Source organism: Sus scrofa, chromosome 8, assembly GCF_054392235.1.
Source record: "Sus scrofa isolate SSC_HxYL_T2T_F1_AM1 chromosome 8, Sscrofa_HxYL_maternal_Yorkshire_Landrace_v2.0, whole genome shotgun sequence".
Taxonomy (NCBI): Eukaryota; Metazoa; Chordata; class Mammalia; order Artiodactyla; family Suidae; genus Sus; species Sus scrofa.
In genome coordinates, this window is record NC_139390.1 from 15,056,733 (window position 1) to 15,068,976 (window position 12,244).

The 12,244-nt window shown below is 40.7% G+C and overlaps 1 protein-coding gene across 4 annotated transcripts in view; it reads left to right on the top strand.

Moving 5' to 3' along the window:
- The window catches only part of SLIT2 (slit guidance ligand 2), a 384,281-nt gene that overhangs the window by 356,727 nt on the left and 15,310 nt on the right, over positions 1 to 12,244 (top strand). For all 4 annotated transcript variants that reach the window (XM_084971629.1, XM_084971630.1, XM_084971631.1 and 1 more), the window contains 3 exons: positions 15 to 152; positions 264 to 504; positions 2,778 to 2,908. In XM_084971629.1, coding sequence (XP_084827755.1) covers positions 15 to 152; positions 264 to 504; positions 2,778 to 2,908 — 510 coding nt within the window. The remainder of the gene's footprint in view (positions 1 to 14; positions 153 to 263; positions 505 to 2,777; positions 2,909 to 12,244) is intronic.

Sequence of the window (12,244 nt, forward strand, 5' to 3'; positions counted from 1 at the left end):
GCTTGTACAAACAGATGCGACTGCACACCAGGCTACATAGGTGAACACTGTGACATTGACTTTGACGACTGCCAAGATAACAAGTGTAAAAATGGAGCCCACTGCACCGACGCAGTGAACGGCTATACATGCATCTGCCCTGAAGGTTACAGGTAAAAAGCACAATTACACCTGGGTATTTAGAATTGTCTTACAAGACACAATTAGTATTGTCAATTAAGTAACATCTAACCAAGCTATTTTTTTTCCTATTTATTCTTTAGTGGCTTGTTTTGTGAGTTTTCTCCACCCATGGTCCTCCCTCGTACCAGTCCCTGTGATAATTTTGATTGTCAGAATGGAGCTCAGTGCATCATCCGACTAAATGAGCCAATATGTCAATGTTTACCTGGATACCAGGGCGAGAAGTGTGAAAAATTGGTCAGTGTGAATTTTGTAAACAAGGAGTCTTATCTTCAAATCCCTTCCGCCAAGGTTCGGCCTCAAACAAACATCACTCTTCAGGTAAGGTTTCCCCACAACCAAGAGATGATCAGCCTCAGAGCATAAACATAGGTGGTGGTTTGTGAGTGATATTATTTCTTAAATAGATCATTACAGACGGCATTGCCACAATGACAGAGAATGCTGCTTGGCTGAAAAAAGCTTTTGTTTCTGTTCTTCTCCCTAACATTTGTACCTTTCAAATCTCAATGGGAACCAGGTATTTTTATTCACTGCTTGATCATATAAAGCTGACACAGAGAGCAATAAAGTATATCTCTTTGTTTTGTGCTCAGGTAGTGGCATTTTATTCATGTATTTTTGTGATGGGGGGAGGGATGGGGTGAGCTTTCCTCAGGAAACCTGCAGGCGAGAGGAGCACAGGTGGGACAGAACACACCTCGGCAGAATATTCAGCCAAGTGTCTTTTAACCCAACTTGAAATTAACAAACTCAAATTTCATCCTAAGTCTTTTCACCAAGTCACCGTGTACCTTTGAGCAAGTCATTCAAACCACAAAGACTAGGTTAGCCTAGAATAGGGGTCATAAATTTAGGGTACCTAGGGCAAATGGGGGCTGCATATTTGTTTCATCAGGTAAGGCAGATATTTCAATATGTCTTGAATTCAAATGAGTGTAGCCAATTTCCTGTAGACCCCACTTCTTATTTTATTTTGTTTGCGCTGGCACTCCAGTGAGGTCTAGGGGCTTCTTGAGAAGTCAGGAGCCTGGGGGGCTGATAGGACTTCTTATTTTTTCTTTCTTTCTTTCCTTTTTTTTTCTTTTTTTTTTTTTTTGGCTGCCGCACAGCCTATGGAGTTCTGGGGCCAGGGATCAGATCCGAGCCACAGTTGTGACCTAGGTCCCTATGGCACAGCACAAGCAACACCAGATCCCTAACCCACTGTGCCTGGCTAGGGATCAAACCCCATCCCAAAGCACCTCTGTGGGAACTCCTAGACCTTCTTTAAAAAGCCTGTCTCCTTGGAGTTTCCAGTGTGGTGCAGCAGGTTAAGCATCCGGTGTTATCTCTGTGGCGAGGGTTTGATCCCTGGTCCCGGGCAGTGAGTTAAGGATCCTGTGTTGCCAAAGCTGTGGTGTAGGTCACTGGGTTTTGATCCCTGGCTGGGGAACTTCCATATGCGGTGGATGCAGCCAAAAAAAAAAAGAAGAAGAAGCCTGTCTCTGTACTTTCCAGCATTGGCTACTGAGGTTGCTATGAAAAATACCCAGTGGTGTTCAAGCTTAAGTTCTAACTTTTACTGACCTGTTCTTTCAAAAGCCCCCAAAAATCAGAAAGTAGGATAAAAATAGACTTCCTCCTAATCATGCTATAATTATAAAGAATTTTTTTCCTAACATGGAATATGAAAATCCATCTTGGTCAGTGCTGGCCAGTTTTAGATATGCCGTAAAAAATGCCCATAACAGGAGCAAAAGAGTAGGTAAGTGAAACTCTCCAGCAAAGGATGCTCTGAGCACATTCAGTGATGTTAACTTAAGTATTTGTTATTGTTCTTTTTAACAGAACAGATACATGATCATTTTATTCTTAACTAGATTTTGTCATTCTCTACTGTGACAATACAGCTTGATATCTAAAGGGGGAAGCTTGATTGAGTTTAAATTCTGTGAACTCTAATGATATGGAAAATATTTTTCAATTTTAATTTTCTGAAGTATAAATTATGCAATTTCTTGGTTTGGGCATATTTCATAGGAAATGAATTTTAAGCTTTATCATTGCCAATATGTACAGAAAGAGAATAAATATATGTTTATGGATGTAAGAAAAACTTTTTGAAGTTCTTTATGAATTTATTTGCAACCAAGTAATAATGAACAGGTCCTCTTTCAAGAAATCATTTCAGGGATTCCCATAGTGACTTAGCAATTAACACACCCGGCTAGCATCCATGAGGACACAGGTTCAATCCCTGGCCTTAGGTTGACCCCTCAGTGGGTCAGGGACCCGGCGTTTCCGTAAGCTGTGGTATAGGTCTCAGATGCGGCTCAGATCTCGTGTTGCTGTGGCTGTGGTGTAGGCTGGCGGCTGAAGCTCCCGCCACTTTGACTCCTGGCCAGGGAACTTCCATATGGCATGGGTGTGGCCCTAAAAAGACCAAAAAAAAAAAAAAAAAAAACCATTTCAACATGCATTAGTATTTTCTCATAGCCATTAAAGAAAAAATAAACCGCAGTAAAAATTCTCCACTAAGCAGTCCTGTTCCTGCTTAGTGAAATGTTTGGATGACTGTATATCCTGCTAATGGCAAGGTTCCTTCCCACTAGATTGCCACAGATGAGGACAGTGGGATCCTCCTGTACAAGGGTGACAAAGACCATATCGCCGTTGAGCTCTACCGGGGACGTGTCCGAGCCAGCTACGACACCGGTTCCCACCCGGCCTCTGCCATTTACAGGTGAAGATTTCTCAGTTACTGGTAAAGGTGAAAACAATTGCTTAATGAAGAACTGCTTCTCCTCTCTTATTGTGTAAAGGGTGGCGGGTGTGGGGAGGGAAATTTGATGACCATGGACATGACACTGAGTGTGTTAGAGGCCTGGCCATAAGAGGCGGTATTCTCAAGCTGGATAATTGAGAAGAGATTTATAAGAGGACTATTTGTAAGGGCCACTTGGGAAAGTATAACAATCTGGATGGAGCTAGTGACTAAGGATGCTGCTGCTGGCCATGAGCTTGAAAGGGAGGGGAGGCAGCAACTATGGAAGTCGGTGCTCAGAAAAGGGGTTGTGGTTGAAGACGCTGGGAACCAGGCTCAGAGATGGAACCAGGCCTTTAAATACCTCCTTTCTGGGAGTTCCCATCATGGCTCAGCGGAAATGAATCTGACTAGCATCCATGAGGATGTAGGTTCGATCTCTGGCCTGGCTCAATGGGTTAAGGATCTGGTGTTGTTGCCATGAGCTATGGTGTAGGTCGCAGATGCAGCTCAGATCACAAGTTGCTGTGGCTCTGGTGTAGGCCAGCAGCTACAGCTTCAATTCCACTGCTAGCCTGGAACCTCCATATGCTGCAGGTACGGCCCTAAAAAGACAAAAAAAAAAAAAAAAAACTGCTTTCCTACTTCCTAACAGTCTCCTGCCCATGCTTCCCTTTGGCCAAATCAGATGCCAGAAAACAAGGAACCCACTGATCCCAGGAATGTAATGTAGCTCCTACATGAGCTTCTGAGGGCTGAGAGGGGGTGAAGACAGATGGAAAGTAGCTCGAGGGTACAGCCTCAGGGTACTCAGCATGGGAACTAATTTAAAGTTACTATTCATGCAACCCATATTTATAGAGCACCTACTGTGTGCCAGGCCTTGTTCTGAGTTGCCTGCATCAAAACCCTTACCCTTAGGAAGCTTACACATAATAAGCCAATGGACGCCTACAAGATGTGTATAATCTGATTCATTTTGGAAGTTTTCTAATAATGATATAGATGCTATACTGAAGATGTAAATGGGGTAGAATTCATAGGACATATGTTTTGCTGAATGTGTGTTGTTTGCATAAGACTATCCTGCAGGAGTTCCCGTCATGACACAGTGGTTAATGAACCCAACTAGTTATCTATGAGGACCTGGGTTCAATCCCTGGCCCTGCTCAGTGGGTTAAGGATCCAGCGTTGCCTCGAGCCATGGTGTAGGTCACAGACACAGCTTGGATCCCACGTTGCTGTGGCTGTGGCATAGGCCAGCAATTATATCTCAGATTCAACCCCTAAACTGGGAATCTCCATAAGCCGCAGGTGCAGCCCTAAAAAGACAAAAGACAAAAAAAAAAAAGGACTAACCTGCAGAGTCCCTCTATTGGGTCTCAACACCCATCATACCGCAGACAAGTTACTTAGTTCATTTCTTCACATGGAGAAATAACTGCCACCGTTTAGAGCAGGGCCACAGAGTCATAGGCAGTGAGTTTTTCCAGGCATATAAATGAACTGAGCAGGCCAATTGCAAGAAAAGAATATGCTCTCATCCTTTTATTCTTGAAAAGAGTTTAACTTTTTAAGAAACATTCCTCTATTATGAATAGCCTTGGTGCTGGAAACATAATAGGAGTGGTTGTAACCAGAATGAACCAAAAGCAAGTCTCTGTCAAAACAAGACGAGTCTCTATCTACTCACTTCTCCCTGAATGCTGCCATGTGAAAATGTGTGCCCAGGTTTTGCTGGAACTTAAGATTTTTCAAGAAAAGGTAGAGATTTGGCTTATTTAAGTATATTTTTTTCCTCCTTAAATATGGTTTCACTTTTTTAAAAAATACCATAAATGGTGAACAAAACACATTTGCAGGCTAAACATAGTGGGCAACAAGTTTGTGAGTATTGACTGAGACATAGGTGGAGCTACTGGCCTCTTTTTTATTTTTTTGGCTGCACCCATGGCGTGTGGAAGTGCCCAGGCCAGGGATCGAACCCTCACCACAGCAGCAACCTGAGCTTGTCCTTAACCCACTGAGCCACCAGGAAACTCCTCCATATTGTTAATATTATGTGTACATCTATCGATGTGCTTCACATGTTATTTCATCTTTCAGAATGGTTCTGGGAAATTTGATGCCAATTGTCGTCATGAATGAAATTTGATAAGTCCTTCTGGTGGTGAAACAAACATGCAATTATTGGTTTCCAAGTAGAATAGAATAGTTATTTCATCTATAAATGGTGATGAATTAGTGCCAACATTTTAAATGTTGCTAGGCTTTACATTTTATAGCCTCCATAAAAAAAGATTTGGGAATAGCAATTTTACGTTTCATTTTTGGGTTTTTGTTTGTTCGTGTTGTTTTTTTTTATGCAATGAAACAGCATAGAACTCTCAGAAACCATAATAAACGTTCTTGGGGTTGGCTCATTAAAGCTAGTGTTCACATAAAATATACTTGAAGTATTTCTAGATAGTTATAAAAACCCAGGTGATTATATCCAAATGAGGACTTAACTAAAGAGCTTACTTTGAGTTTATGTTCATTTCCATTTTCCCTCACTAACGATAGAGTGTACCCCTAACATCTGTAAAAAAGTATAGTATCACATTACACACTTTTTGTTATGAACCACAAGCAGTCGTTTCTGTTTGTAGATCATCGAATGGAGACATCTATTATGAGGTCTAAAGAAAACACAACTTTCATTTATTTCATGCTCTTTAGTTTATGGCACAACAATCAAAAATGATTGCATTATTGTTAAATCAAAGAAGCAAAGAAGTATTTAACAAGTAATACTCATCGAGGCTAAGATGTATGTTCAGATCTAGACTTGACCTACCTACTGTATGTATATAAACTTAAGCAAGGTATTTAATTTTTCTGTGCTAGAATTCAGATAGACAGATGATAGATGAATTAAGTAATCATTTGATATGGATACAATATATGAATATATGAAGTATTCCAATTGAGGAGTTCCTGTCTTGTGGCTCCGCAGAAACAAATCTGACTAGTAACCATGAGGACACAGGTTCGATCCCTAGCCTCGCTCAGTGGGTTAAGGATCTGGTGTGGCAGCAAGCTGTGGTGTAGGTCGAAGATGTGGCTCAGATCTGGTGTTGCTGTGGCTGTGGTGTAAGGCAGCAGCTGCAGCTCCGATTTGACCCCTAGCCTGGGAACCTCCATATGCTGCAGGTGCAGCCCTAAAAAGACAGAAAATAAATAAATAAATAAACTAATCTAATTGAAATAGAAAAATGTTTTTGGGAAACAGAGACTACTGAGAACATTAAATAATCTCAACACACTCGGATAAGCTAGTTTTTAACAAGTAATACTCATCGAGGCTAAGATGTATGTTCAGATCTAGCCTTGACCTACCTACTGTATGTATATAAACTTAAGCAAGGTATTTAATTTTTCTGTGCTTCAGAATCCATATCTATAAGTAATAACAAAGCACCTATCCCATAACTATATGTAAACATATTTACAACTTCTCTAAAGGGAAACTTGGAAATTTCTTTCCAACTTCTGGGAATTTATCCTGAAGATATACCTGAAGACATAGAAATGATATGTATACACAGTAATTCACTGTGACAGTGGTTGTAAAAACAAAACTTAGGAAGCAACCCAAGTTTCTAACTGAATACACTGTGAGGCATCCACACAACAAAATGTACCATTAAAAAGAAAAAGGTCGGGGAGAGGAGACGATGAAGTTCTCTATGTGTGATATTGAAGGATTTCCAAGTTCAAAAAAAAAAAAAAAGAAAGAAAAGTAAGGCAGAGCAGTGTCAAATATGTGTATTTTTATTTCCATGTTCTTGCATAAAGGAAAAACTAGGGATAGAGAGGAAAGCGTGGAGCTGAGGCATAACTTGTGTATGAATGCCATTTTATATCACTTTGATTTTTGAACCATTTGAATGTCATTACAATTCAAAACTAAAATTGAAGTAATAGAGGAGTTCCCTAATGGCTCAGCGGGTTGAGGATCCAGTGTTGTCACTGCTGTGGCGCAGGTTTGATCCCTGGCCCCCCCGGAACTTCTGCTTACCCTGGGTCCTCTAAAGACAGTCTGCCTTGATTCAAGTTCCAGCTCTGCCATCTATTAACTGTGTGTCTTGGGCAGATTGCATACATTCTCTAGTTCTCACCTAGTCCATGGGCATAATAGATCATAGTTGCTTCTTTGTAGGATTGTAGTAAGAATTTTCTGATTTGATACATGATTTCATACATGCATTGGATACATTTGAAGTATTTAGAAGAATGCGTGCCAAATAGGGAACAATGATAGCTGTTGGGATCATAAATTCAGAATGCCCAAAACTAAATTCATTTCCTTTACTCCATCCTGGTACATTCCTCATTTCATTGAGAGGCATCCGCATCTTCTAGGTCATCTTAGGTGTCATGAAGTCTTAATTCTGCTCTAATTTTCTGGCCTTTATCCAAACGCCTCTGTCCTTGCTCAGACCTTGTTAGAATGTATACTCTGATGAAAAGTGCTACTTCTCCATCGTTACAGCAAAGCCCATCAATAATGCCATTGCCATAAGCTTTCCCATAAGTTGCTTAATGAGTATTTTGTTTGGTTGACGTAAATTGTCAAATTTTGATGTTTCCATTTTATGTGACTTTATTAAAAATACATTACATTAATGGTTTAAAAGGGGATGTTTTTACGTATCCTTACCTTAGAGAATTTGTTTGAGCTCATTTAATTGCATGATTTTACTTATGTAAGATTTACCTTGGTAAAATTTTGTTTTCCAAGTTATGCCTTCTTTTTTTTTTTTTTTTTTCTTTTTAGGGCCATACCCTCGGCATATGAAGGTTCCCAGGCTAGGGGTCTAGTTGGAGCTACAGCTTCCAGCCTACACCACAGCCACAGCAACAGTAGATCTAAGCCACGTCTGCAACCTACACCACAGCTCACGGCAACTCCAGATCCTTAACCCACTGAGCGAGGACAGGGATTGAACCTGCAACCTCATGATTCCCAGTTGGACTTGTTTCTGCTGCTCCATGACGAGAACTCCCAAATTATGCATTATTTAATGTGCCATTGGAACTTTTCATATAGGGATAATTCCATATGTAGGGTGCATCTTTTCAGTTATCTTACTAATTTTCAACATTGATGGGAATGAATTTTGTTTATTTTAGTGAAATGAAATCTGTTAAATAGGGGAAATTTTTATCCACTAATATTTTTCCAATTGTATTTTTTATTTAAAATGTTTGATCTTAGATGTCAATTATTGTGTCAAGTGAGTTGATATGAGAACCATTATTTCATGGAATTACATCTAGAGGGAGTAGTTAACAAGGATTTATGTTTAAGAAAACCCAAGATGTAGTAGTAATTTCTTTTCCGGGGAGCTAAAGTGCCATGCACATTTAACTTCTTACATCTGAGCAAAGATTGTGGTTTCCTATAGACACATATATACTGCCAACAGGGCCAGGCATACAGGCAGTGGTGTGGAGCAGTTGTTTTCACATAGCCTGCACCAGAGTCACCTGAAAGGTGTGTTAAAATACAGATTTCTGGGCTCCACCTCTACTCTGTGATTCAGATCTTGACTAAGCCCCTAGATTTTCATTTCTGCAAGCTTCCCAGTGATGCTCTGGTCCAGGGACCACAATTTGAGAACCACTTTTTGTGAGAGGAATACATTTGAGCTGTGCTCTGAGAGCTGACAGGGTGCATCGCTTCTTATATCCAAATTCCAAGACCTCATGCTTGATGTCTTCTTGTTGGGAGTATTTCCACCCCAGTAATGAGCAAATGGTACAAATCTAGACGTGTTCTTTTTTCAGGCAGCCAGCTGTTAAGCATTTGCCTGCACCCTGCTAAGAAATCTATAATCAGTAGCAATAGAGATGACATAAGCTGCCCAACTGAAGTAGCGAATGTAGACTGTGGCACACATGCTAATTGTTACAGTGCTTGGAGAATAGCATAAAGAGGGACTTGGTAGTAGTGCTAGGAATGAACGAATGAGTGAATGAATGACTGCCCAAACTGAGAGCCAACATGAGAGTAATCCCTCAGACAGAGATGGAGTAACACATTGTTTTTTTCTAAAGTAGGCTGATAATTGATTGCCCTTCCAAATGACTTTCTTTTCATCTAGGTAAGCAGAAACTTTAGAACATATTGTTGATAACAATTGCATGCTTCTTTCTTTACTTTCAAATTGATGTCATTTTCCAAACCAGAGAGCATCTTTGGAAACATAGTCAACTACCATTTAAAAATGAGGAAATAAGATGCCCATATTACAAAGGCACAGGCCTATACCATGCATTTATCCATTTCAGAATTCAGGGAACCTGCACGACTTCAGGGGACTTTTCCCTGCAGAATGTTAGGCTTGGTTGGCCACAGAGCTTCTGGGTTATGCAATTTATGGGCTTACATTAAGAAGAAGAAAAAAAAAGCATGTGTCTCATTGGAAAGACAGACAGTTGACAATCTATATAGTCTTCTCATTTCCAAGATACACATTCAGCCATGATTGACCTGCTGTGTGGGCAGGCAGCACTTTTATCAGCATTACCTATAACTGAGCCATTCACCTCACCACTTTGTGCTTCCATTCTGCAGGGAGACTTGGAACTAACGTAAAGTGCTTCATATAGGACTAGGTACAGAGTACATTATTGGTAATGCTGAGGTTTATGGATATTCTTCACACTCAGACACCCAGATACTGAAGAATAAATACCCAAGCACAAATATTATTGCCTTCCATGTGACTCTTACAGGATGTTCAAAGGTAGAAGTCTCTTCCTATTTTGGTGCATTTTAATTTAAATTACATACAGACAGTCCCCAACTTCCCACCATTCCAGGTAGGATTTTTCAGCTTTATGATGGTGCAAAAGCGATACACATTCAGTGGAAATCATACTTAGAATTTTGAATTTTGGTCTTTTCCCAGGCTAGCTGCATGGGGTGCAATAGTCTCTCATGATGCTGGGCAGTGGCAGCAAGCCAGTCCAGGCTCCAGGTCAGCTGTGAGATCACGGGTGTAAACAACCCATACGCTTACAACCATTCTGCTTTTCACTTTCTGTCGAGTATTCAATAAATGACACAAGATAGCCAACACTTTATTATAAAATAGGCTCTGTGTTAGATGATTTAGGCCAGCTGCATAAGTGTTTTGAACGTGCTTAAATCAGGCTAGGCTAAACTATGAGGTTCATTAGATTAGGTGTATTAAGTACATTTTCGGCTCACCGTATCTTCAATTTACACTGGGTTTATGAGGCTTAAGCCCATCGTAAGTTGAGGAAGATCTGTAATTTGCTTCAAAAGCACTGATTAAAATACAGCTTTACTCAATACGTTATTTTATAAAACATTCTTCTGAAAACTCTGATGCAAATACATAAACACCTTTAATCCCATTCCTTTCCTTTCCACTTGAGGAAGTGAGCAGGGAAATCTTTTATTAGTCTCTCGCCTTCACCAGTGAAGCATCTGTAGCCTAGAGATATATCAAAATGGGATGATTAGTTGAACTTGTCTGGTTTCTGATTCCTATTCCATTGCCTTGAATATGCCAACAAATACTTTTAAGTTTTTAGGGCAAAAGACAGGAGTTTACATAAGCAAAGTGAGCTAGTTCTCTTTACACCACAGCTGAAATACCTTAAGATTTACCATTGAGATAGAAATAGAATCATGTCATTGTTAATATGTCCTACAGATATAAAGACAGTCAAAGACAATTTAGAGCCCCTCTTCTTATAAGCTCTTTTTCTGTAGCAAACCACAAGACACTTGAGGAATGGCTTTGTTTCCACACAGCCATTTAGAAATTCAAGAAAACAAAATCTCAGGTAATAGATGAGTGTAGTAAAACTAAATTACATGAGAATGGTAGTAAACGCAGTTTATGTTCCCAGTGGAAAAGCTCGCTGTTAAGTGGTTCGCTTTTGTGAGTCATGAAGCGTATAAGTCCCTAGAGAGGGGTGAAAAAGATTCGTCAATATGTGTCAGAACCTAAAAGGATGTTACCCATCTCAGGTGGATAGGTAGGAGATGACAGTAATAAACTGTGGGATGGATGGGGGCTCAGCTTTGTTCTGCAACAACTGGTGTGTCAGTCACTGCTTTTATTTTAAAAGGGGTTATGACAAAGGGCTCCTGAACATCCCCCAAATCCCATGCTTTAAGAGACAGCATGAAACACCAACTTAGAATCCCCTGAGCCCCAGCATCGTCCCTTCAGGCCCCATACACACAGTATCTTCTTTTTTTTTTTTTTTTTTTTTGCTTTTCAGGGCCACACCTGTGGCATGTGGAAGTTCCCAGGTTAGGGGTGGAATCAGACCTGCAGATGCCAGCCTACACCACAGCCACAGCAATGCCAGATCCAAGCCGCATTTGCAACCTATGGCATAGCTCATGGCAATGCTGGAGCCTTAACCCACTGAGTGAGGCCAGGGATTGAGCCTGCATCCTCATGGATACTAGTCAGGTTCATACCCCACTGAGCCACAATGGGAACTCCCCACAATATCATTTTACATCAAAGAATCCAAAAATATCAGAGTTCCCATCATGGCTCAGTGGTTAACGAATCCGACTAGGAACCATGAGGTTTCGGGTTCGATCCCTGCCCTTGCTCAGTGGGTTAAGGATCCGACGTTGCCATGAGCTGTGGTGTAGGTTGCAGACGCAGCTCAGATCCCGAGTTGCTGTAGCTCTGGCGTAGGCCCGCGTAGGCCGGTGGCTACAGCTGCGATTCAACCCCTAGCCTGGGAACCTCCATATGCTGCGGGAGCAGCCCAAGAAATGGCAAAAAGACAAAAAAAAAAAAAGAGTCCAAAAATATTAATTTCACGGTACTTTTCTGTTAAAAGTCTGGGGGAGGCCTCACTAAAACTCCTGGTAAATATAAATGGAATTAAGCTCGGGGTAACTCTTAGCAAGTTGTGGAATCATCAGATTAGACATTTAAGGGTTTGGGGAGGAGAAAAAAATCTAGTCTGTCTGAATTTCACTTATAATTGGGAAAATCGAATCCAAAAAACAAGTTTTAAATCTACATATCTCAGAGTTCCCATTGTTGCTCAGCCAGTTAAGAACTCACTGTAGTCTCTGTGAGTCTACGTTCGCTCAGATCCCTGGCCTTGCCCAGTGGGTTAAGGATTCAGCCGTGCCACAAGGTGCAGTATAGGTCTCAGACATAGCTCTAATTCAGCCTCTAGCCTGGGAAATTCCATATGCTGCAGGAGTGATGTAAAAAAAAAAAAAAAAAAAAAAAAAAAAAAAAAAACAAA